We start from the raw sequence: 20,721 nt of genomic DNA on the forward strand, positions 1-20,721 counted from the left end.
CCGGAGTTTCTCCTCCAGACCCCTAGTATTTTATCTGCAGAAAATCCAAGTGAGCTGATGTCTGAACGCGGCCGCATATACTCCGGAGATTTTCAATTTGAGCCAATGAAAAGAGAATGACATTTATATACAGAGACTGCCTAAAGTGTCTGCACGTGACCACTACGATCTCTGTGCTCTAATGAACCTGCTGCATTCTGTCTTCTGTTCTTCAGTATGTTGTTCTCCTCTCTTTTGTGGATGTTGTCATTCCATTGGATTACACATAGCATTGATATAAAGACAAATATTCTCATTATAGCATCGTGTAGCGGACTCTGTTGCTACGGCCGCTACTTCTGCGTTGTTTATTTACGTCACGTCTTACCTTGGGAAATCCCCCGACCCCCCCCCCCCCTGACAGGGAAAGTCCCCCGCTGTGAGGAGCATATGTGAACGTCTAGGTCGAGAGAATCTCCTCCTGTAAATATCTAGATATTATCCGGAGTGCAGATGTGAAAACTGCTTAACAGATCTCTGTGCCGATCTCAGAGAGAGATGATTAACATTTGTGACATCTTGATCTCCTGTTTGTGTCCACGTGTCTCCTCCCTGCAGAGGACCTGCAGGCCGACTGTCAGAGCGCTTCCGCCAAAGTGTTCAGATACCAAAAGATCCTCCAGGCTTCGTCCTTCCACATCCTGGCCACGGCTCTGAGCAGGAGCCCCTCGGTGCTGGAGACCGTCGACGCTAAGAAAGCAGAGAAAGTTGTGATGCTTTCAGGAACGGCTTGGCCAAATGAAAACCCAAAGGTACTCTACTTATATATCCTTTGAATCATTCTTAAACATATCAAAATCAGAAAGAGTTCAGTGTGAGTGGAGCTGCTGAATGTGCTCACCCTGCAGACAGTGGAGGTCGGGCTGCAGCTCAAAGCCCTGACGCTGCTGCGTGAAGCCTCCAGGAAGGCGGATGAAGAGCTTCAGTCGTTCTCTCAGGAGTGTGTGGCGAGCAGCAGCATCACTGAGACGTACATGGCTTTAGCAAACTTCTGTGACAAAATACTGCGAGACGAGGAGCAGAGGGAGACAGGTGAGAAATTTGATTTGAACACAAATTAAAGAACACACACACGCCTCCTGGTTTAACAGTTTTCCTGATATAGAGGATGGTCAACTCTTCCAAACTGCTCTGCTCTTTAGGACCCGTGTCTTCCACGAACACCGTTTCCTGCACTAGAGTCGTCCATTTGTAGATTGTAGATGGAGTAGAAACCAGGGAGAGAGAGTGGGGAATCAATCAAGCAATCATTATTTGTATATCGAGATGCCTTACAAAAGAGCATATGGGATAATCTGCAGGAAGGATTTCTCCGCTGAGGTTGGAGCAGGCCGTGCATGAATGAGGATGACGGTGGTTGTGGGGACGACAGTCCGATGGTGGAGGCTGGGCAGGAATGACTTTCAGGAAAAGAACCACTGGCTGGATTCGAACCCGTCCGCTTGCCTTCATAACTAACTAACTGATAGGCCATCTGTGCCCTGCGCCAAGGGTTTTCAGACACCCGCAGCCACAGCTGTTTTTTGTTGCTGTGCTCTCAGTTGAAATAATTCAACTTTTGGTACACCGCCCTGCTCCTAAATGTCACTCCTCCCTAACCGACCAATCAGAATCAAGAAGGGCGGGACTTCTAATATCAGATTTTAAACAACAATGGCAAGGAAAAACTAATTTGACCGTTCTTAACATACAGCTCACACACACAGTCCTGCAGAGATGTGTTCAATGTCAGCCTGAAAACAAACTTGTTTTGTGCATTTTAACAAACATGTTTGATGCAAACTTCAAAAAGAAAGCTAACTTGTTCAAAACAGTCCAGCGGTATTGTCCTTTGTTTCCATCTTCCACATTTGTGTGTGTGGTTCCAGAGAGCCAGTTTCCCGACATGTTGTCGCTGCCTGTTCACGTGGTGGAGAGCATGTTGAAGGCTCTGAAGATGAACTCTGAAGAAGCTCGACTGAAGTTTCCTCGTCTGCTGCAGATCATCGAGTCGTACCCGTCTGAGACTCTGGACCTCATGACCAGAGAGGTGTGTGTTTAGAGCTTCAGCTCATACTCATACATACAGGATTGCCTTTAATGTAAGGTTACCATGTGATCTCTCTGTGTGTAGATGATGTCAGTCCCCTGCTGGATGCTGATTGGCTGGATCAGTCAGATGGTGGCTCTGTTGGATAAGCCTGAGGCGGTGGCCGTGCAGCACTGTGTCGGGCAGATCGCTGAGTGTTACCCTCAGGCTCTGGTGTACGCGCTCATGATCAGCAGTGAGAGTTATCAGTTTGAGGACTCGGCCACGGGACACAAGCAGCAACAGTTTGTTGACAGGTAAACGAGAGGCCGACTTTCAAAAGACACCAGATACAGTTTCACTTCTCAAACATTTCATTTGATTCAATTCAAAACAAATCAAAGTCAAAGCACTCACACTCACACTCGGCCCAGTTTTCTCACATGAGAACGATTGAGCACGATTGCCTCACCCTAACCCAAATCTAAGCTGTGCGTGACAAATGAAACATTAATTACAACCTTTAAGTTAACCCCTTCATGAATCATCTACGAGTCCCAAACAACTGAAAGCTGAATTCGAGTCAAGTTTAGAGCGTGCATCTTCATCCCGTTCTCGTCAGTACCAGTGGTTCCAGTTGTATGAGGAGTGTTTAAATTCTACAATTCACTTAGAAGACGCTTTTATCCAAAGCGACGTACATCAGAGAGTAAGTACAACACAAGCAAGGATCTAGAAAAAAGGGAACAATGTCAGTAAGAGCAAACAATCAGCTTTGAGTCTGATTGGACACACAGGTGCTGACAGGAAGTGACCAGAGGCAAAGCACAACATTGAGGGCAGTTCTTGAGAGCTCTAATCAGTATAGAAACCATCTTATAAGTCGTAGTTATCAAACAAAAACCATCGTCATTACCATCATCATCATCAATAATATGGAGACCATCATCATTAAGTTAGTAGGTATTCATGAAAGAGCTGGGTCTTTAGCTTTTTCTTAAAGGTGCAGAGGGACTCTGCAGATCACATGGAGTTTGGAAGTTCATATCATACCTAGTTGTTTAATAAACATAAGTGCACAGTATAACTCTAACGTACTCTGTGGCTTGTTTGTGTGTGTGCAGGCTGAGGAGCATGCTGGATAAAGGCGGAGCTGTGAAGAAGTTTGTGGACGCTCTGCAGCAGCTGACCAACCCCGACATGATATTCAGGGTAACATGTTGATAAATAAGAGTGCCTTACAGTCCCCTTTCACTGATTATTAAACATGTTCCTCACACACAGGACTGGTGGGATTGTGTGAAGAACGAGCTGGAGAAAGCGAGCTTCGATGAGAAGCAGATGACCCGCCTTTACGAGGAGATGTACTCGTCACTCGGGGATCAGAACGCAGAGGGACACGGGAAGTTTCGCAAGAAGTTTATCCAGGTTTGTTCTTCTTTTTTAAAAATCTGTCATTCTTTTGCTCCTTAGAAACTAAATATCATTTTAGGGCGTACTCACACTAGGCCGAGTTGTCCCGAACCCACTGGCCGATTCAACAAGTCAAATCCGCCGAAAAAAAGGCAGACGAGGGTAGCAACAGAGCTGGACACACCGCAGAAAGTAGGGCGACAATCGCTCACTGTCGGTCTGAGTAGGACGATCTCCTTGGTGTGTCAGCGCCTTAACACTCCTGGATTCATCGATAATGGAGGCAGGGATTGATTGTCAGTCATGTCCATGTACAGTGTTCCCCTTTGTTATTTTTTTTGTATTATATCTTTGCTCTAATACAGTGTATAGCTTCTAGTACAGTGTATAGCTTCTAGTACAGTGTATAGCTTCTGTACAGTTTATTTGAAATCAACTTACTACAACTTATTTATTTTTACTTTTACTTTTTTTGTACTTTTCTACTCTTTTTTCTTATAATGTTAGTCTATTTCATATATAATTTTAACTTTTTTGTAGAAGCTGACTCAGGGAGAAACGCACAAGAATTCCAATGTACCTGTACTGTCCTGTACCTGTGCAGATGGCAATAAACATCTATTCTATTCTGTTCGTGCATGAGCAACTGTACCACGCCTAAGAATCGAATCAGAATCAGGGTTTATTGCCAAGTACATTTACACATACAAGGAATTTGACTTGGTGTATTGGTGCTAAACAATTAATAAGGAAATAAAGCAGAACTAGCAACAACTTAAATAATACAGAATAAGAAGATATTACAATATATAAAATAGAATTTAAAAATGTAAAATATAAATTGTGAAAAATAAAAAACACAAAATGTACTGCAATGTAATGTAAACAGACCTCTTCTAACCATGCCAGGGCCAAGCAGGTGTACTGTACCTGAGCACAGTATGGAGGGACTTTGGGGGTCAAACGTGCCTCGCTACAGTACGGATTGTCTCGTGTGAGAGCGCCCTCACTCACCGTTCTTTTGGTGTTCATTGCAGAGATTTGCCAAAGACGTGGAGAAGGTCCTCGGTCCTAAAGGTGTCACACTGTTTGAGAAGAGGAAAGACAGAAGCAGGGTGAAGCAGGTGGATGAACTGGCTGCGTCGATGAAAGGGTTTTATCAGAAGGAACCCGGGAACCTGAAGGAGTACTCGCCGTGGCTGAGCGGATTCAAAGCAGACGCCTTCAGTAACGAGCTGGAGATCCCCGGTCAGTCACACCCCCGCTCTGCTGGAAACCTTCTCACTTTCTGTTTGGAGCCATTTTTATTGTGATTGTGTTTTCTTTCCTCTTCCCTGCAGGACAATATGACGGCAGGTCCAAACCTCTTCCAGAGTATCACGCAAAGATCACAGGCTTTGATGAGAGGGTACGACCTAACTCTTCTTCTCTGTCAAACATGAACGCTCTCCGTCCTGCTGTCCTGTGAGTCAGTGTGTGTCTCCCCCTGCAGGTGAAGGTGATGTCCTCCATCCGCCGGCCCAAACGTCTGATCATCCGCGGGGACGACGAGCAGGACCACCCGTTCCTGGTGAAGGGCGGAGAGGACCTCCGTCAGGACCAACGCATCGAGCAGCTGTTTTCTGTCATGAACATTTTGCTGAGTCATGACGCCGCCTGCACACACAGAGGACTGACGCTGCACACGTATCAGGTCATCCCCATAAGCACCAGGTACTGAGACACACACGCTCGCTACACTCAGAAATATTATTATTTTACTCGATAGAAGAGAAATCAACGAGGAACAGCGTGGCCTCCTGATGTTTCATAACCTTCTTTTAGTTATGATCCAGTTAGCTAACACCTCTCTCCCCGCCATCACAGGATTGGTTTGATTGAATGGATGGAGAATACGTGCACGCTCAAAGAGTTCCTGTACAACACCTTGACTAAAGAAGAAGAGAAAAGAACAGAGGGGTACAGTATACACAGGGAATGGTTTAAAGAATATGAGGCAACCTGTAAGATATGCAAAAAAAAGTTTTTAAACTGGGGACAATGGGAATCAAAGCCGTTCCCACATGGAATCAGATGCTGCATGGTGCAAAAAAGGTGTTGAAAGGTCTCTAAATTCTCTCCTTGCCAACATCCGTTTCTAACCCACTGTTGACATCTTTAAGACAAACTTCTACTTCATTGCCTTTAATTCTCAGTAAACTGTCCAAATCATGTGTCACAGCCTGACTCTTAGGGTGCACTCACACCAGTCCCAGTTGTCCCTTACCCCCCTTAAGCACGATTGCTTAGCAGGGCTGAAATAGAGGGGTTTATAGACATGATCAAATACAGGATCAGAGTGGATTTAGAACAAGAAACTTCACACACATGTTTTGAGGAGCTCTGAGACTTATTTAAACTGAAGAAGAGGAGGAGAATATGTGACCTTTAAAGAATATTTAATGTTTTTGCTGATGAGCAGAAATGACAAAACACTTTTCCTTTTTCTTTCAGGTCTGTAGAAAACTATAAAAAATGGCTCTCGTCGTTTCATCCAAAAGCACCTAACACTGTAGCGATGTACGCTCCGGCTTACAAGTACGACTGAGTTCTCCTTTTTAAACACAACATTATAAAACTATTCTCATCTTTGACTACGACATCTCAGGGTGGTTTTAACTTTCTTATTTTGAATCCAGGAAAGCCAAACGTAACGACACCGTGAACACCTTTTTGAAGGTGCTGCAGCATTGGCCGACTGATCTCCTGAAGTAAGATGAATCTACGTCTACTTTGACTTTAATGATGTCATTCATTAATCTTCATGAGGACTCTGTTGATGCATTTTTCTGTCCTCCTTCATCTTCACAGGCGAGCCTTTCTGAAGATGTGTAACGGCCCCGAGGCCTTCCTCTCGCTGCGCTCTCACTTCATCAGCTCTCACGCTCTGCTCTGCGTCAGTCACTGGATTCTGGGGATCGGAGATCGCCATCTCTCCAACTTCATGATCAACATGGAGACAGGAGGAATGGTCGGCATCGACTTCGGTCATGCATTCGGCTCGGCCACACAGGTTTGGACCTGCAAACGTTTAGAAATCCTATTTAAATATGACGAATCAGCATCAACAAATGTTCCCTCTGTGAAAAAAGACTGCCTCCTGTGTCATTAACCTCCTGTCTCCTCTCAGTTCCTCCCCGTGCCTGAGCTCATGCCTTTCCGGCTGACTCAGCAGTTTGTGAATCTGATGCAGCCGTTAAAGGAGTCGGGTTTGATCCAGAGCGTCATGGTCCACGCCCTCCGAGCGTACAGGGCGGAGCCGGACCTCCTGCTCAACACCATGGACGTGTTCGTGAAGGAGCCGTCGCTGGACTGGAAGGTAAACATCTCTCCTCCCTCTGAGATCTGTAAATAAAAACATCTCTCCTCCCTCTGAGATCTGTAAACAAAAACATCTCTCCTCCCTCTGAGATCTGTAAATAAAAACATCTCTCCTCCCTCTGAGATCTGTAAATAAAAACATCTCTGCTCCCTCTGAGATCTGTAAACAAAAACATCTCTCCTCCCTCTGAGATCTGTAAATAAAAACATCTCTCCTCCCTCTGAGATCTGTAAATAAAAACATCTCTGCTCCCTCTGAGATCTGTAAATAAAAACATCTCTCCTCCCTCTGAGAACTGTAAATAAAATGATGATTCTCTAGCTGTCAGTTTCTTTGATGTCATTTTTCTTTCCTGCTTCTCAGAACTTTGAGCTGAAGCAGCTGAAGAAAGGAGGAACGTGGATGGAGGACGTGAACACTAAAGAGATCAACTGGTATCCTCTACAGAAGGTCAACTTCGCCAGACGGAAACTGGAAGGAGCCAATCCAGCGGCTATAACCAGGTACATCATCCTGTTATTACATCTACATGGTCTGATCCATCTGAGACAGCACAGGGGTTACATTTAAAGGTGGAGTCAGTAGAAATGTTTGTAAACAAAACATTCAAACTGGGCCCCTCCCTCTGGCCTCACATAGGATACTACCGTACTAACACACACACACACACACACACACACACACGAAATGTGTCTGCTATGTACAGTAAGACGTCATGACAACGAGAAAGGAAACCAAAACAAGTTAAATCAAGATTGATGAACACACAACTGGTTTTTCAGGATAAATTTTTAAACTACTGGAGAAAAACATTTTCAAAATGTGTGCAGATTTGAGAATCTGAGAGTCAGAGGGGGAGCCTTTTGATTCTGTTTTTATCGATTTAAAGACGAATAAATGTGGACTTTGACTTCCTCATGACCAAAAGTCTAAAAACTGGCCTTCTGAATACAACAGAAAACACAGTTTAACCCTGAAATGATCTGGTTGTATTTCAGTGAGGAGCTCAAGCTGGGCTTCGAGAAGACTGAAGCCTTCTCGGGGATGCAGTCGGTGGCGTTGGGGACTGAGGAGCACAACGTACGAGCTCGTCTTCCTGCGGACGGCCTGTCTGTGGAGCAGCAGGTCGACTGTCTGCTGGACCAGGCCATGGACCCCAACGTGCTGGGCCGAGTGTGGATGGGCTGGGAGCCGTGGGTCTGAGAAGTTAGCGTTCACAACGATTTAATGACTTTGAAAAGGTTTGTGTGTTCAAATATGACGAGTTGATTTTGTAGATGATGGTTATGGGGTGGCACTGTGGGTGGTTGTAAGCACTGTTGCCTCACAGCGAGGAGGTTCCTGGTTTGAATCCCCGTCCTTCAGGAGTCTCTCTGTGAGGAGTCTGCATGTTCTCCTCGTTCATGTGTGGGTTCTCTCCTGGTACTCCGTCTTCCTCTCACAGTCCAAAGACATGCTCGTTAGGTTAACTAAATGTGAGTGTGTCTGGTTGTCTGTCTCTATATGTCAGCCCTGTGATTGGCTGGTGAACAGTCCAGGGTGTAACCCCGCCTCTCACCCAATGACAGCTGGGATCAGCTCCAGCCCCTCCGTGACCCCTAACAGGAAAAGCGGTTTAGATGATGGATTAGTGGATGATGGTTATGGTTTAAGGGATCGTGGGATGTTTTGAGTTTCTTTTTGTACCTGTTGAAATATAAATCTGTGTAACAGAAAGATCACACTTAGTGAAAAATAAAAATCTTAAAGTCTGGACTCTGGAGTCAAAGTAATTACAATTCATCCCGTAATAAACAAAAAATCGAATCATTAACATTTTCTGGATGCAAGTTCAGACTGAGGTTCTAAACATTATTGATTATGACCAACATGATGATGCATTCAGGTTAAACATTTCCCCAGCGAGTGACGTGGTGGTGATGCTGTTAGAGAGTCTGACTGCAGGGGGGGTGAACGACCTGAGTCTGCTGCTGAAGGAGCTGCTCAGAGCCCTCTGTGTAATGCTTGGCTAACAGAGTCCAGTCCAGGACAGAACCTGACCAGTTTGAATCCCTCCCTCTCCCACCCGCTCCTGCCCAGCAGACCACAGCATAGAAAATCAGAGTGTATCAGAGTCCTGCACACTCCAATGGCTCAGCGGGTGTAGTCCACTTCAGCCCTTGTACAGGATGCATGTTTCTTGTGGCCAATCCACTTTCTTGTTTAGATAAATATAGACGTCGTTCATACAAGAGCGGAGTCCTAAAAAGCAGAAGTGAGGTTAACCTGTTGGTGTAAGGTCGGAAGCTGCAGCTGGAAGAAGAAAAGAAGAACCTGCAGAGCTCTGCCGACGACTCTCTGCTTTCTGGTGACTGACTACAGTAACACTTTGACTGCATGAAATCAACTCGTGTTTAAACAGAACGGAACGGTCAAAACATACCAGAACTTTAAAACGATTTCATGCTAATAACTAGTACTGTTGAAACATGATAATTAACCCCAATGGGGGGGGGTCAGAAAATATGATCTCATCTATCTTATCAATTTACATTATTTAAAGTTTCATGTTCAAAAAGCAACCCTCTGAGAACCTCTGCAGTCCCATCATTCCCATCACAGCCCACCAGTAACCGTCATGTTTCCACTCTAGCTCAGACGAGTCAGAGGAGTTTCATCAGGCGATGACACGCTGCTGAACATGAAAAGAGAGCACACACACACATCAGTTAATCCATTTTTAATAGATTATACAATCAAAAAAAACAGAAGTCGAAACATAACCGTCAGTAAGTTCAGTTTTCAGAAATGCTGATCAAATGTAATCAAACCCAGAGTCACAGTTCTTTATTCACCTCCACATTAATTCATGCGGGCCTCCGTCCACAGTTCACACACTTCCATCACTTCAGTATCACCGCTGTGGGGACCGGAGGGTCACATGTTCACAGACTATTCAGGAGTATTCAGGTTCACATCCTTTGGCATTTTGATTCCCCCTGAAACAAACACTGCTGTGATTTTAAACATAATACTCTGTTTTGTTCTTCCGGTCTCTGCCGAGACTTTGCATAGAACATTAACCACCATGTTATTAAAGAGTTAAAGGTCACATATCCTCCTCCTCTTCTTCAGTGTAAATAAGTCTCAAAGCTCCTCAAAACATGTGTGTGAAGTTTCTTGTTCTAAATCCACTCTGATCCTGTATTTGATCATGTCTATAAACCCCTCTATTTCAGCCCTGCTCAGAACAGGCTGTTTCTGTGTCTGTACCTTTAAATATGTAAATGAGCTGTGTCTGACCACGCCCCCTCTCTGGAAGGGCTTTCTCGTTCCATGTTCTATTGTTTACGGTGAGAAGGCACACTCAGAGGGCAGAACAAACACCTAGCTGTGGGAGTGACACCCACCTGGGGGAGGGGTTACTGCCCTTTGTGATGTCATGAAGGAAAAATCTCCAAACAGCCTGTTTGAGCACTCATTTTTTTAATGGACTTTTCTCAACATTGGGGGTTTTGTAGACGGACTAGGGACACGTTAGTGTTAGAAAATGTTGCATAATATGTGACCTTTAGGGGACAGACATGTTGGAGAACTGCAGAACAATCTGGACAGGAGGCGTAGAAAGTCGATTTTTTTTGGTCTCTGTGCATGTCATGTGAGTGTGGCTTCCAGCTGACTGGGTGTCGTTTGAACGTGCGTTGCGATGAACCCAAATACAACCTGAATTTTACAAGATTAACAAGAAGTACATTTGAACATGAGCTTTTTTTCAATAAAAATATTTTCAACATTAGTAATCATTCTTTAAAAAAAATGACATTATATATTTGCACTTACATACAAAATAAAAATATGTAACATCCCGCTGCGAGAAGTGTCAGCGAGCAAAAGAATACAAAAGAAGAACAGATCAGACCTGTGTGTTGGTACAGAGGCTGCTGTTACTGAGGCACCTTCATGAATCACACACATCTCACATTTACTGCGCTGCATATTTATACAGTATATACAGTTTCATGGCTGCATAAATTAAATAACTCTGAGTTCATAGTTAAGAATGACTGGTACCATAAAACACAACATGTCACTGTCACAGATGGCTCTGAGTTTGAGCTCTCAGGGAAACACTTTGTAATATTCTGTCCCATCAGGAGCTTCTCATGAAGACAGGGAGGGAAATGTTGAGCACAAGGGAAACTATCTGAAACGTTAAGGCCTCTGGGTTTAAGGCGCAGACATTTAGCGTTAGAGCAGTTAGTGTACAAACAGAGAGAACAACATAAGTACCTCTTTAAAAACATTTTTATAGACTCTTTAATAACTTTATATTTAACAACCTTCAACGCCACTAATTAGTCTGAAATCCACCAAAGTGCTCGATGCATAATTAGTATTCTCTGGAGACCGTCATGGTCTGTTACTGCTGCTGGATGTTAGGACGGGATTCTCTTTAGTCCAAGTCAGACATATTCAGACTAAAGGAGCAATCTGTAAATGATAAAGGTATCTTACTATCTGATCAGACATTAATGAAACATGCTACGTTGAAGTGCTGGCTTCTCTGACAACAATGCAGCAGTCAGTATGTCCTCCTTCTAACTTTAGATTCTGCTCCTGAATGATCTGGATTTGTTTGGACCAGAGAAGGGGGGGGAGACAGCTCTCCACAATGTTTTCAATTTAGACTGCAGTACCCATTTTAAACACTAGGTGTCAGTTACATATTGCTCCTTTAAAACATGTACTAAGAGTTAATTTAAATTCAGATTAAAAGGCATCAAATAGAAAGATCTTTAAATGACATCATGTTGCACACAAAGACACCGATGATCATTAGAGTTTGCACATTCTAACAGGATGTAGAGTCAGAGCGACGTACAGACCGTTGCTGATATTTTTGGTTATTATTAATTTATTTTTAAGGACTGTACCTTTAAATGATTCATCACACATCTCACTTTGTTCCTTTTCTTTTTTCTAAGTTAGTGAACATCACCACAGACTCACAGATTAACTTTACGTTAATGAACATTTCTCTGATGCAGACCGGACTTCAAAGACGAGACACCAGGAAATCTGATTTTATATTATATTGTTTTAACCACGATGACTCGCCATGTTTGTAGTTCCATTATTTGATTTCTAAAACAGTTTTTGTTAGGCTTTTTTTTTATATATATATGATTAAAGGCTAAGTTACTTTATTTATTTATGAAAAATACTTTGATTTTGAAAGAAAGAAACTTCTGGTGGATCAAAAGTCACAACATTAACGTGACCACAGGAGAATGAACTGGCTTCAGATCTAAACGTTAATGAGCTAAAGGGAACGGGCAAATGTTTGATGTCACAAGGTTCATATTACTTTGGACTCGTCAGCTGAGCGTTCATGCCATTTATGCGATTAAAAATAAATATCCTTATTTAAGGCCGTCTCTTTCAGCAGCCTGGTGTTGCAGCTCTTAATAAGAGGCTTCTGTGTATTTAGAGTTGAATAGTTTGTGGATCAAAAATAAGGAGAAAAGCTGAAACAAAGAAGAACTTAAACGTGTGTCCCAGAAACACAGAGTGACGCTCGTGTGTGTGTGTGTGTGCAGGGCGTGACGCAGGTTTGCATGCTGTCCTCAGTGAGAGACCACTCGACTACCACTCTGAGCTAAGCTGCTCCCCTGATGTTGTTGCTTCTCTAATTTGTTCACCTTGTATGATGTTACCCATTACCCGACACACGCTGAGCACTTTGATCGGGAACAGTCGCCTTAAAGGACTCAGCTGAATGAATGACTCGTGTTTTCTGAAACTTTTGTGCCTATTAACCATTTCAACCCCACTATGTGGACGAAACGAGCTTCAGGTTGAAAGATGTCAGAGTCACCCTGAAGACGAGTTTAACGGTGTTGTAGGAGCCATGTTTAGGAAATGCAAACACAAATTGTTCCAGCGGGTGTCGCCTTTAGGTTAAGGTGATATATACATATATATATATATATATATATATATATATGTATATATAGGTAGGAACTATCACTGGGGTGTCAGGTGTTGCTAGACGGGGAGCAATTAAACTTTTTTGACAAGGTAACAGGAGTGAATGGAAATGGAAATGTCTGGATTATTGAACAGCTCACGTGACCGTAATCAAGACAACGATGGAATGAGAAATAAATATAAACGAAGAAGATATTGGACTGTCTTATTTCGAATTCTTACGCTCAGGAGCGAAGCCGGCAAGCGCGTCCATCAATAGGCTAGATTAGCCCGTCTATGTAGCCCCTCAGTGGCTTTAAGGTTTAGGCTTAGCCGCTATAGGTGTTTTAAAACCTGCGAGCTGGTTCCTACTTTAAGACTGAGGGAGTGAAAAGGATGATTAGAAAGACCTTGCAGCAACATCCTCTATAAGTGACCCTGTGAGAAGTCTGCAGGAGTTAACCCCACGCTACTCCTCCTTATTTCACATCAGACTGAACTACAACAACGTTACAGCTCTGCTTATTAAATCCATCCACATACAGCTCATAGTCCGTTAGACAGCTCTGGTTGTTTTGTGATCTTTTAAAAGTCTAGGACTTAAAGGATGTTGTGATATTCTAACATTAAAATGTATTTAAGCCACGTTTCCACCAAGCAGTTTGGTTCAGTAAATCCAGATCTTGCTTGCGTTTCCACAGCCAACTGTACCCTAACACATCACTTAGACCGCCAATAAATCCAACAAAGAAGAAGAACATGATACAGTAAACAAAAATCAATGAAAGTCTGCATCTCCAAGGTCGTCCATGGGGGCGGAGCTACGAGCTGACAGTGGTCACAAAAAAACAAAAACAGCCTTGAAATGACTCTCTTCAAATTCATATTTAAACATGGAGGGTTTTATGTTTGTCCTTTATAACCACTGTCAAACGGGAAGTTCAACCAATCAACAGACTGCAGTGTGCCTAGCTCCTTTAGGGACGGATCAGTACCCTTAGCACCCCAACAGAAAGGTAGCAAAAAAGTAGGACAGTACGGATCAGTTACTTTGGTACCCTTCCCAACTTTTGACTGTGGAAACGACAATAAATGTGGACCGTACCGAACCGGACTGCTAGGTGGAAACGGGGCTTTAGTGTTTTTTCTCGTCCTTGTTGCGTCAGATGTTTTTTGACTTTAAATAAGCGCCTTGTTTGTTGATGAACACATTGTAGACTTTGGGTGAACTAAGTACTAAGAAGAAGCCGACATGAAAACGTCTTCATGAAAGTGCCCGATGATTCACAGTCACAGACTTCAAACAGGAGCGAGTCTCCCACACATTAAAGGAACCAGGAAATCATTCATGTAGTACAAAAACAAACTGTGTGTCTTGGTGTGTGTGTCTGCATACTTAGCATATATACTGAAGGCATAGCCGTCTCTGTGTCCTCACAGGGTTTAGTGTCACATACTCTTAGTTAGATCTTGGGCCTCCACCCGTTTATGAACTGCATCAGTTTCTTCACCTGCAGTTTGCTCAGCTTGAAGTCCTCAGACAGAATCTCCTCTGTTAGCTGCAGGAGTAAATTCCCGTCGATCTTCTCAGACACAAACAGAGACACGATGTCGTCTGGCAGGCCGATAAACCTCAGAGATTTAGAAACCTCTTCGATGGACAGACCCGACAGACAGGACGGGGGCTGCCAGGACGGGCAGTCCAGAGTTAATGTGTTGGAAATGGAAAATATCTCTTTAGTGCCCGGCTCTGTCTGAGTCGGAGAGCTGGTCGATGTCTCCTGTGGGCCGTCACAGATCGATCCTGTCGGTAAATCTGCGCACTTCTTTACAGCGTTTGATTTTGGAGTCCTGGGAGGTAAAATGGGGCAAGAGCGGCTCTGCTTAGTGTTTGACTCTTCTATCCGTTTGTCTCTGTACATCTCTGAATTGTAACTTGAAGATTTGGTGCAGAACTGGTTGAGAGAGGCTTCCTGCAGCCTGAAGTCCTTACTGCTGTGTGCATGCTCTCTGCCATCAAAGTCCACCAGGCTGGACGTGCAGGTCTTCGGGGTGCTCGGGGTTCTCTTTCTGGGGTAGCTGTAGTAGCTCCGACAGCTGGCTGGCAGGAACTCTTCCACGCCGTGGGATTCTCCTCCGCTGAAGTTATTCGGCCAAGACAACCTGGAGGACTTCCCGTCAGACGGCAGGCTGCCGCTGGACAGCGTAGTGTTTGGTTCAGTGCTGCTGGACGTAGCCCAGTTACAGGGGTAGCACACGGGACTCTGCTCCTGAGGGTCAGCTGCCTCTGGCTCACTCGTTCCACTACTGAGGGAAAAGTATGACATTCATTAGTTAGAGTCAGATAAACATTTAAGGGACCAGCTTCAAAGGTGACATTAGACTTCAGGAGGTAGCAGAAGAAAAAGGAGGAAAAGAACATTTTAAAGCCTTAAAAACGAGAAGGTCACATGTTTAGTAAACAGGAATGTTCTGTGGTGTTTGTTGAGGTGTTTCTGATATTTAAAGTGTTTCAGCTCTTACATGTTGTGGAGACCAGAGGAGTAATAGGAGAGGGTTGGACTCGGAGAACGAGTGTCCTGCTGCCGAGGCTTCGTCAGGACGGGGACTGACGGCATCTGTTTCAAACTGCGGGGAGGAATCGGGGGAGCGTTCAATAGACGGCATTCTTCCTTCACCTGGACAGGAGGGAACACAGTTAAAAAACAAAAACAACCTTTCTCTTCAAGTAAGACTCGTGACTAACAGAGCTTCAGGTCCACATTTCATCTGAAAATGTATCGTTAACTATTACCAACATTTAGACATGTCAGCTATGAACATGGGGAGGCTACGATTGTCAAAATGTTCATACTCTTCATACCATGCGTTTAAAAATCCCAATAACTTACTGATCAAACGTCACATTTAACCAAGAGCTGCTGCAAGAGCAAGAGAGAGAGAGCAATGTCTAAATTGCGCAAATATGTTGGCAATGTATTTGTGCAAGAGTGCAGGAGTTTAGTTTACTTTGGGAATAAAAAACAAAAAATGATCCAATATTAGGGGCCCAGGACTTCTACTTTTTAATGCCATGGTCTTCAAACAGGAGTTGATGAGATTAGATTTTGACGTTTTAAGTTTATAATCCTTGTATGGTGACAGGCTGTGGTCGTTGTTTTCATCAACGGATATTTAAAAAATGTAGAAAGTCGTGGAAGAAGATTCAGCCACAGAGATGTTTGGCACACCTTCAACACATCAGCTAGGTAAACAAACCGCACAGTGCTGAGATATTTTTAAGAAAATCATGATTTTTGATGTAATATAATTAAAGGATTTGTGCAATAAAACAACGTTGTCTTTATGCAACTGTAAACTGTGACCCCATTACTCTTTGATGTATTTCTGCTTTAAGAGTGCTCAACTTCCTGTTACAAAAGTTACCCCTGCTGTTGCCAAACAAACCAACTCTGTGACCTTGAGGATTAACCCTTAAAGTCTCACAGATTGTGAGTATACTCACAGCCTCGGACTTGGGTGGGACGGGTGGTGGAGTAAGAGAAACATCTGAACTGGTCGCTGCACTGACGGGACACGTGACCGGGAGTGACAGAGCTGCTGTTGAAGAGCAGCCGTTGTCGACGCCTCGAAGTCCCTCACTTGAAGAAGGTTTAGGGATCTGCCCTCTCAGGTGATCCAACCACAGCTCCTCGTAGGGGACGTCAGACTTGTCGAGGGACCGTTGTTGGTTTGAGCTGTCCGACAGCTCGGGGAAAAAGTGTTCGTTCTCTCCTGAGTCTATGCAGTCAGACGGCAGCGGAGCCCAGTCTCCACACAGAGTCATGCAGCCCTGTAGGTTCACCTCACTGTTCCCGTGCAGGTTGCTGCCGTACACGCACACAGAGAGTCTGTGGAATGACTGCGTGAGTTCGTCGCGGGCGTAGGTTAAAGAGCTGGGAATGTGCATTTGGTTGGGACAGCCGTTGGTGTAGCTCCCTCCGCTGCTTCCACTGCAGCTTCCATTACCGCTGCTCTTCTTGGGGCTCTTACCCTCGTCGTTCCAGTCCGTGCGCACGTCCCTGACGGCTCGAGAGTAGTCGTCTATGTCGAACTGCTCCTGGCAGAAGGAGAACCAGCGGTGCACCATGGTGTCCAGCCACAGCTCGCCCTGCAGCAGCTCCTCTGGAATAATGAACCTGGGCATGGCCATGTGGAAGGGAAAGTGGGTGGGGATGATTTTGTTGCTTCGCAGGATGCAGCACACTACCACAGTCTTGGTCTGAATGTTAACCAGTTTGTAGCGGTGACCTTCGCGGATGAGGTGGAGGTCGTGCTGGTTGCGGGGCGGGCTGCCGGGCACTGTGACGTTCACAGGGAGGCGGGTTTTCTCCACGATGTTCCTGATGGTGTGCTCGCCGTCCTGCATCTGGAGCTCCAGCGGACTGCACGTGCTGAACCTGCCTTTACACTGGAACGGCAGGCTGATGCTCTCGTTGGTGCGATGGTTCATGCAGATCAAACACGGCATCTTTCCCCGCCCGATCCTACTGATCGAGTTTAGCTTCCCGATCTTTTTGAAAATGGTGTTGAATCTTGATTTTTCTTTGGAGGTCTTTGCATAGAGGATCTCCGCCTGCCCCATTAGTGTCAGTTCATCCCCTGTGCTCAGAGTGATGTTGTAAACTTCAGTGTCTTCATTACATTCACCTGAAGCCATCTGTGAAAAGACAACAAACAGCCTGAAGAAACTATCTGAAGTCAAATCTTTCTGTAAACATCGGGTTAGCATTAGTGATTACTTTCTGTACCCAGTTTGTCTCTGAGATCGTTTGCATCTCATCTGACAAATCACTAGAATCCCTTGAGCAGATGAAAGTACCTTAACATTGAACGTTATTTCCTCCATGACGTAAACCCTCTCTGGGAATGCTTTGGCAACCTCCTCCACACTGTTGAAGTACTGCACCGGCTCCTTCACATCTCTGTCCTGCTCCAGAAGCTTAAACTGACCTGAAGAGTGAAAAATAAATCAGTTACACTACCCCCAGGAGGAGATCAAGAATGATACTGTATGCCAATTTACAAGATTACAATTGAATTTGAGTCAAGAGGTGAAAAGTTATACAATAAAATAAAAAGTTAAATTACAAACACAAAGGCTCATACCGCTCTACCAAGCATTCCAGGGCCAAGGAAGTGTACCATGCTTGATCACGGATCGGAGTACTCACACTAGTCAAATAAACTGGACTTTAGGGGTGAAGCGTGCTTGGGCCCGGTACAGATTGCCTCGTGTGAGTGCACCCTAAGAGGCTTTCATGGGCAGTAAGGTGTTAACAGCTTTGATATTAATTCTGCTGTCAGTTATGAGAACAATTCTAAAATGATCTCGATAATAATTTGAGGAACAATTTTTAGGATAAGGGGGCCAGCCAGTGGCTTCTCACCTCTGGTTTGTCAGAATTCAATCAAGCTAATTCAAAAGCATCCGTTCAGAGGTCGCTCACCTTCGTAGTGAACTGGAATCTCTATTTTGGGCCCGATGACGTAATGTCCCTCCTCCAGACTGTGAGCGGTAATAGTCGTCCACTGACGGCAGGAATGAATCAAGAGGTAGTCGTTGTCCCTGAGGCCTTCGACCAGCTGACCTGCAGGAGTGAACACGGCAATGAATCCTCACAATCCAGGAGATACTGTGATACAGCTTATTAGGAGTGTCATTTATTATATCACTCAGTCTGATTAGATGATGTTTGTGATACCATTGGAATGTATTTCAACACTTTTTTGATGGATTATCTGAAACACTAAATCAATTACCCTGAGTAAAAATCTGTTCTCTATTTTGTACTTTTTTGTGAGCTTCTGCAGCTGCTCCACTCATGCAGAAGCAATGGATTACTCAGCACACTCGAGTCACTATCCTCCATAGACAATGACTAATGCCCTAATCTATACCTCTCTAAAAGCAGGCTCTCCTATTTAAAGGAGCAATGCACCATCGCAGCTCTGCAGCAGAGTTAGCAGAGTGAGACCGAGGACGGGAGGATACAGAACCAAATAAGAACAGAAAACACATATTTACCACTGTTCACTATTAGGTATTAAAAAAAACATACACCAATGAATTACCAATCAAAAACACTCTTACATGTTGTGCATTAAGGGGCTAATTGAAGTTACTGGTTATGAGATAAGTGACATGGTATGATTAGTAGCAGCAGAGTAATGTATGTCAGTGTGCATTAGAAGTAATAATAATTATAAACTTTAACATCTAAGTAGTAATATGACATGTGACATGGTGAGACTGCATAACAAGACTGAGAGAACCGTGTAATGTTTTATCTGATACTTTACTTAAACATGTCTTCATTTGCTTCCTGAATGAGAACAAAGAGAAATGTTAAGTTTGAAAAGTGACTCACTCTGCTCCTCTTTTCTTTATGAAATGTCATGAAGGTGCATGTGAAGTGCACACATGTTCAAGTAGACACTTTGCTGCACTACAGACTTCTGGTGCTATTACATGCTGTCTCTAACATGAAACATAACTGGTTAGACATATTTAGACATGAATATAAACTCTGTGTGTGCACGTTACTGCAGAGTGACATCCACATTCACATTTAATGAGATTACAAACACTCATTAAGAAACTGGACGATTAATGACACGCCTCAAAGCTCTCATAGTTTAGAAATGACAGCTCATGTGGTGTTTATTTGACAGTTTTGAATATAATTATTAAGTTAGGCTAAAAATAAAAAAAATAGAAAAGTGTGATTCAAACGGCTAAGTGTCGGAGCTAACAGCTAGCATGTTAGCAGCTAACATGAGAAAGTTACTCACCGTCATCCAGCTTGACAATCTGCGGCAGCCTGTACGCACCGACCAGGTGATCTAACGGCAGGGCCGTCGAGCTCCAGGTGACATCTTTTAAATTTTTGTACAACATTGTGCCAAGGTCCATCTTTGCTAGCTTACATTAGCCAACCAGAGAGTTAGCAAAGAGTAAACACGGTCACAAAAAGGAGACGCTGAACTAACTAGCCTAACACTGTTCATGTACGCCGTTTATGAGGCTTTGTTTTCTTATTAACCGTGGCATATTTACTCATTGATCATTTATCTACGTATCATGAAGGCTTGATGTCTGATACAGAGCCATGTTTGTTTAGTCTGCTCTACATCAATAACGGAAATACGTCATCAGACTTTTTGGGTACACCGGAAAAAGTAACATAAAAAATAAATAAATAAAACTTTGTCACTTATTTTATGATTGCTCGCATGTTTAGTTAGATGTAGGGCATTTTTTTAAACCACGGGCTGGCTTCACGGTTATTTGAAAGTTTTTTTTTCTACGATACGAGTGGAAAGTAATGCATCGTGAATTTATTAAATCCACAAAATGTAAATGGAATTTAAAAAATAATTTAAAATAGAAATGGATCACTGAACTAGCACTCCTCCCTCTTGGTAATTTGAGAAATATTCTAAATGCAGCATCATTAAATATTCCACCTGTAGATTTTTTAAATTCAGCTTAGGAAATGATCAAAACTTTTGCTTATGAAGGAGACATTTTCCAGATAATATAAGTACAATTAACTAATAATTTGTGTTGTTGTCATTATATCAGTTTACATCTTTAAGGGTAAAAACTGTGTGAAATATTAACAGAAGAAGTGAAAACATAAGAACTCAAATCCGAACAAAACTGCATAGTTATATAACATTTAAATAATAAATGGTTTAGTGTCTAATAGGCTTGTTCATCTGTCGTTTAGTCTTTTCTTCAACGGTATTATTTGTGTGTAAATTGTGTTAATTAAAGTTTTTTTAAACTGTTGGACGAAAAAAAAAACGGAGGAGAATTGATGAGCGTGAGCATGAAAACTTTCTCTACTTTTTCTGTTTTCTTCTCATGGACATGAAGACTCTGAGTGTTTTAGTGAACGCTGTT

At 43.5% G+C, this 20,721-nt stretch overlaps 2 protein-coding genes across 4 annotated transcripts in view; one reads left to right on the plus strand and one right to left on the minus strand.

Moving 5' to 3' along the window:
* Positions 1-8,576, plus strand: part of prkdc (protein kinase, DNA-activated, catalytic subunit) — a 44,232-nt gene extending 35,656 nt beyond the window's left edge. For both annotated transcript variants that reach the window (XM_061064856.1, XM_061064857.1), the window contains exons 71-86: positions 598-791; positions 888-1,071; positions 1,908-2,068; positions 2,153-2,364; positions 3,172-3,259; positions 3,332-3,475; positions 4,498-4,708; positions 4,801-4,868; positions 4,953-5,173; positions 5,327-5,419; positions 5,954-6,037; positions 6,139-6,210; positions 6,311-6,512; positions 6,630-6,818; positions 7,185-7,324; positions 7,820-8,576. In XM_061064856.1, coding sequence (XP_060920839.1) covers positions 598-791; positions 888-1,071; positions 1,908-2,068; positions 2,153-2,364; positions 3,172-3,259; positions 3,332-3,475; positions 4,498-4,708; positions 4,801-4,868; positions 4,953-5,173; positions 5,327-5,419; positions 5,954-6,037; positions 6,139-6,210; positions 6,311-6,512; positions 6,630-6,818; positions 7,185-7,324; positions 7,820-8,024 — 2,468 coding nt within the window. In that variant the 3' untranslated portion in view covers positions 8,025-8,576. The remainder of the gene's footprint in view (positions 1-597; positions 792-887; positions 1,072-1,907; positions 2,069-2,152; positions 2,365-3,171; positions 3,260-3,331; positions 3,476-4,497; positions 4,709-4,800; positions 4,869-4,952; positions 5,174-5,326; positions 5,420-5,953; positions 6,038-6,138; positions 6,211-6,310; positions 6,513-6,629; positions 6,819-7,184; positions 7,325-7,819) is intronic.
* Positions 8,577-9,525: 949 nt separating this feature from the next.
* On the minus strand, positions 9,526-19,954 carry garem (GRB2 associated, regulator of MAPK1). Of its 2 annotated transcripts, none has more exons than XM_061064862.1 (6): positions 19,605-19,954; positions 18,260-18,400; positions 17,632-17,762; positions 16,276-17,469; positions 15,294-15,448; positions 9,526-15,074 (listed from the first exon to the last, which is right to left on the minus strand). In XM_061064862.1, the coding sequence occupies exons 1-6, from the start codon at positions 19,723-19,725 to the stop codon at positions 14,234-14,236; spliced, it is 2,583 nt and encodes an 860-aa protein (XP_060920845.1). In that variant the 5' UTR covers positions 19,726-19,954; the 3' UTR covers positions 9,526-14,233. The 2 variants fall into 2 exon arrangements, with proteins under 2 accessions (XP_060920845.1, XP_060920844.1); XM_061064861.1 differs by having other exon boundaries at positions 9,526-15,077.
* Positions 19,955-20,721: the final 767 nt, after the last annotated feature.

This window comes from Labrus mixtus, chromosome 19, assembly GCF_963584025.1.
Source record: "Labrus mixtus chromosome 19, fLabMix1.1, whole genome shotgun sequence".
Taxonomy (NCBI): domain Eukaryota; kingdom Metazoa; phylum Chordata; class Actinopteri; order Labriformes; family Labridae; genus Labrus; species Labrus mixtus.

Coding starts and splice junctions, on each gene's coding strand:
- garem (XM_061064861.1), bottom strand. CDS start 19,725: ATGGACCTTGGCACAATGTTGTACAAAAATTTAAAAGATGTCACCTGG. Junction 18,401..19,604: donor GATTGTCAAGCTGGATGACG/GTGAGTAACTTT, acceptor TCACTCCTGCAG/GTCAGCTGGTCGAAGGCCTC. Junction 17,763..18,259: donor GATTCCAGTTCACTACGAAG/GTGAGCGACCTC, acceptor TTCACTCTTCAG/GTCAGTTTAAGCTTCTGGAG.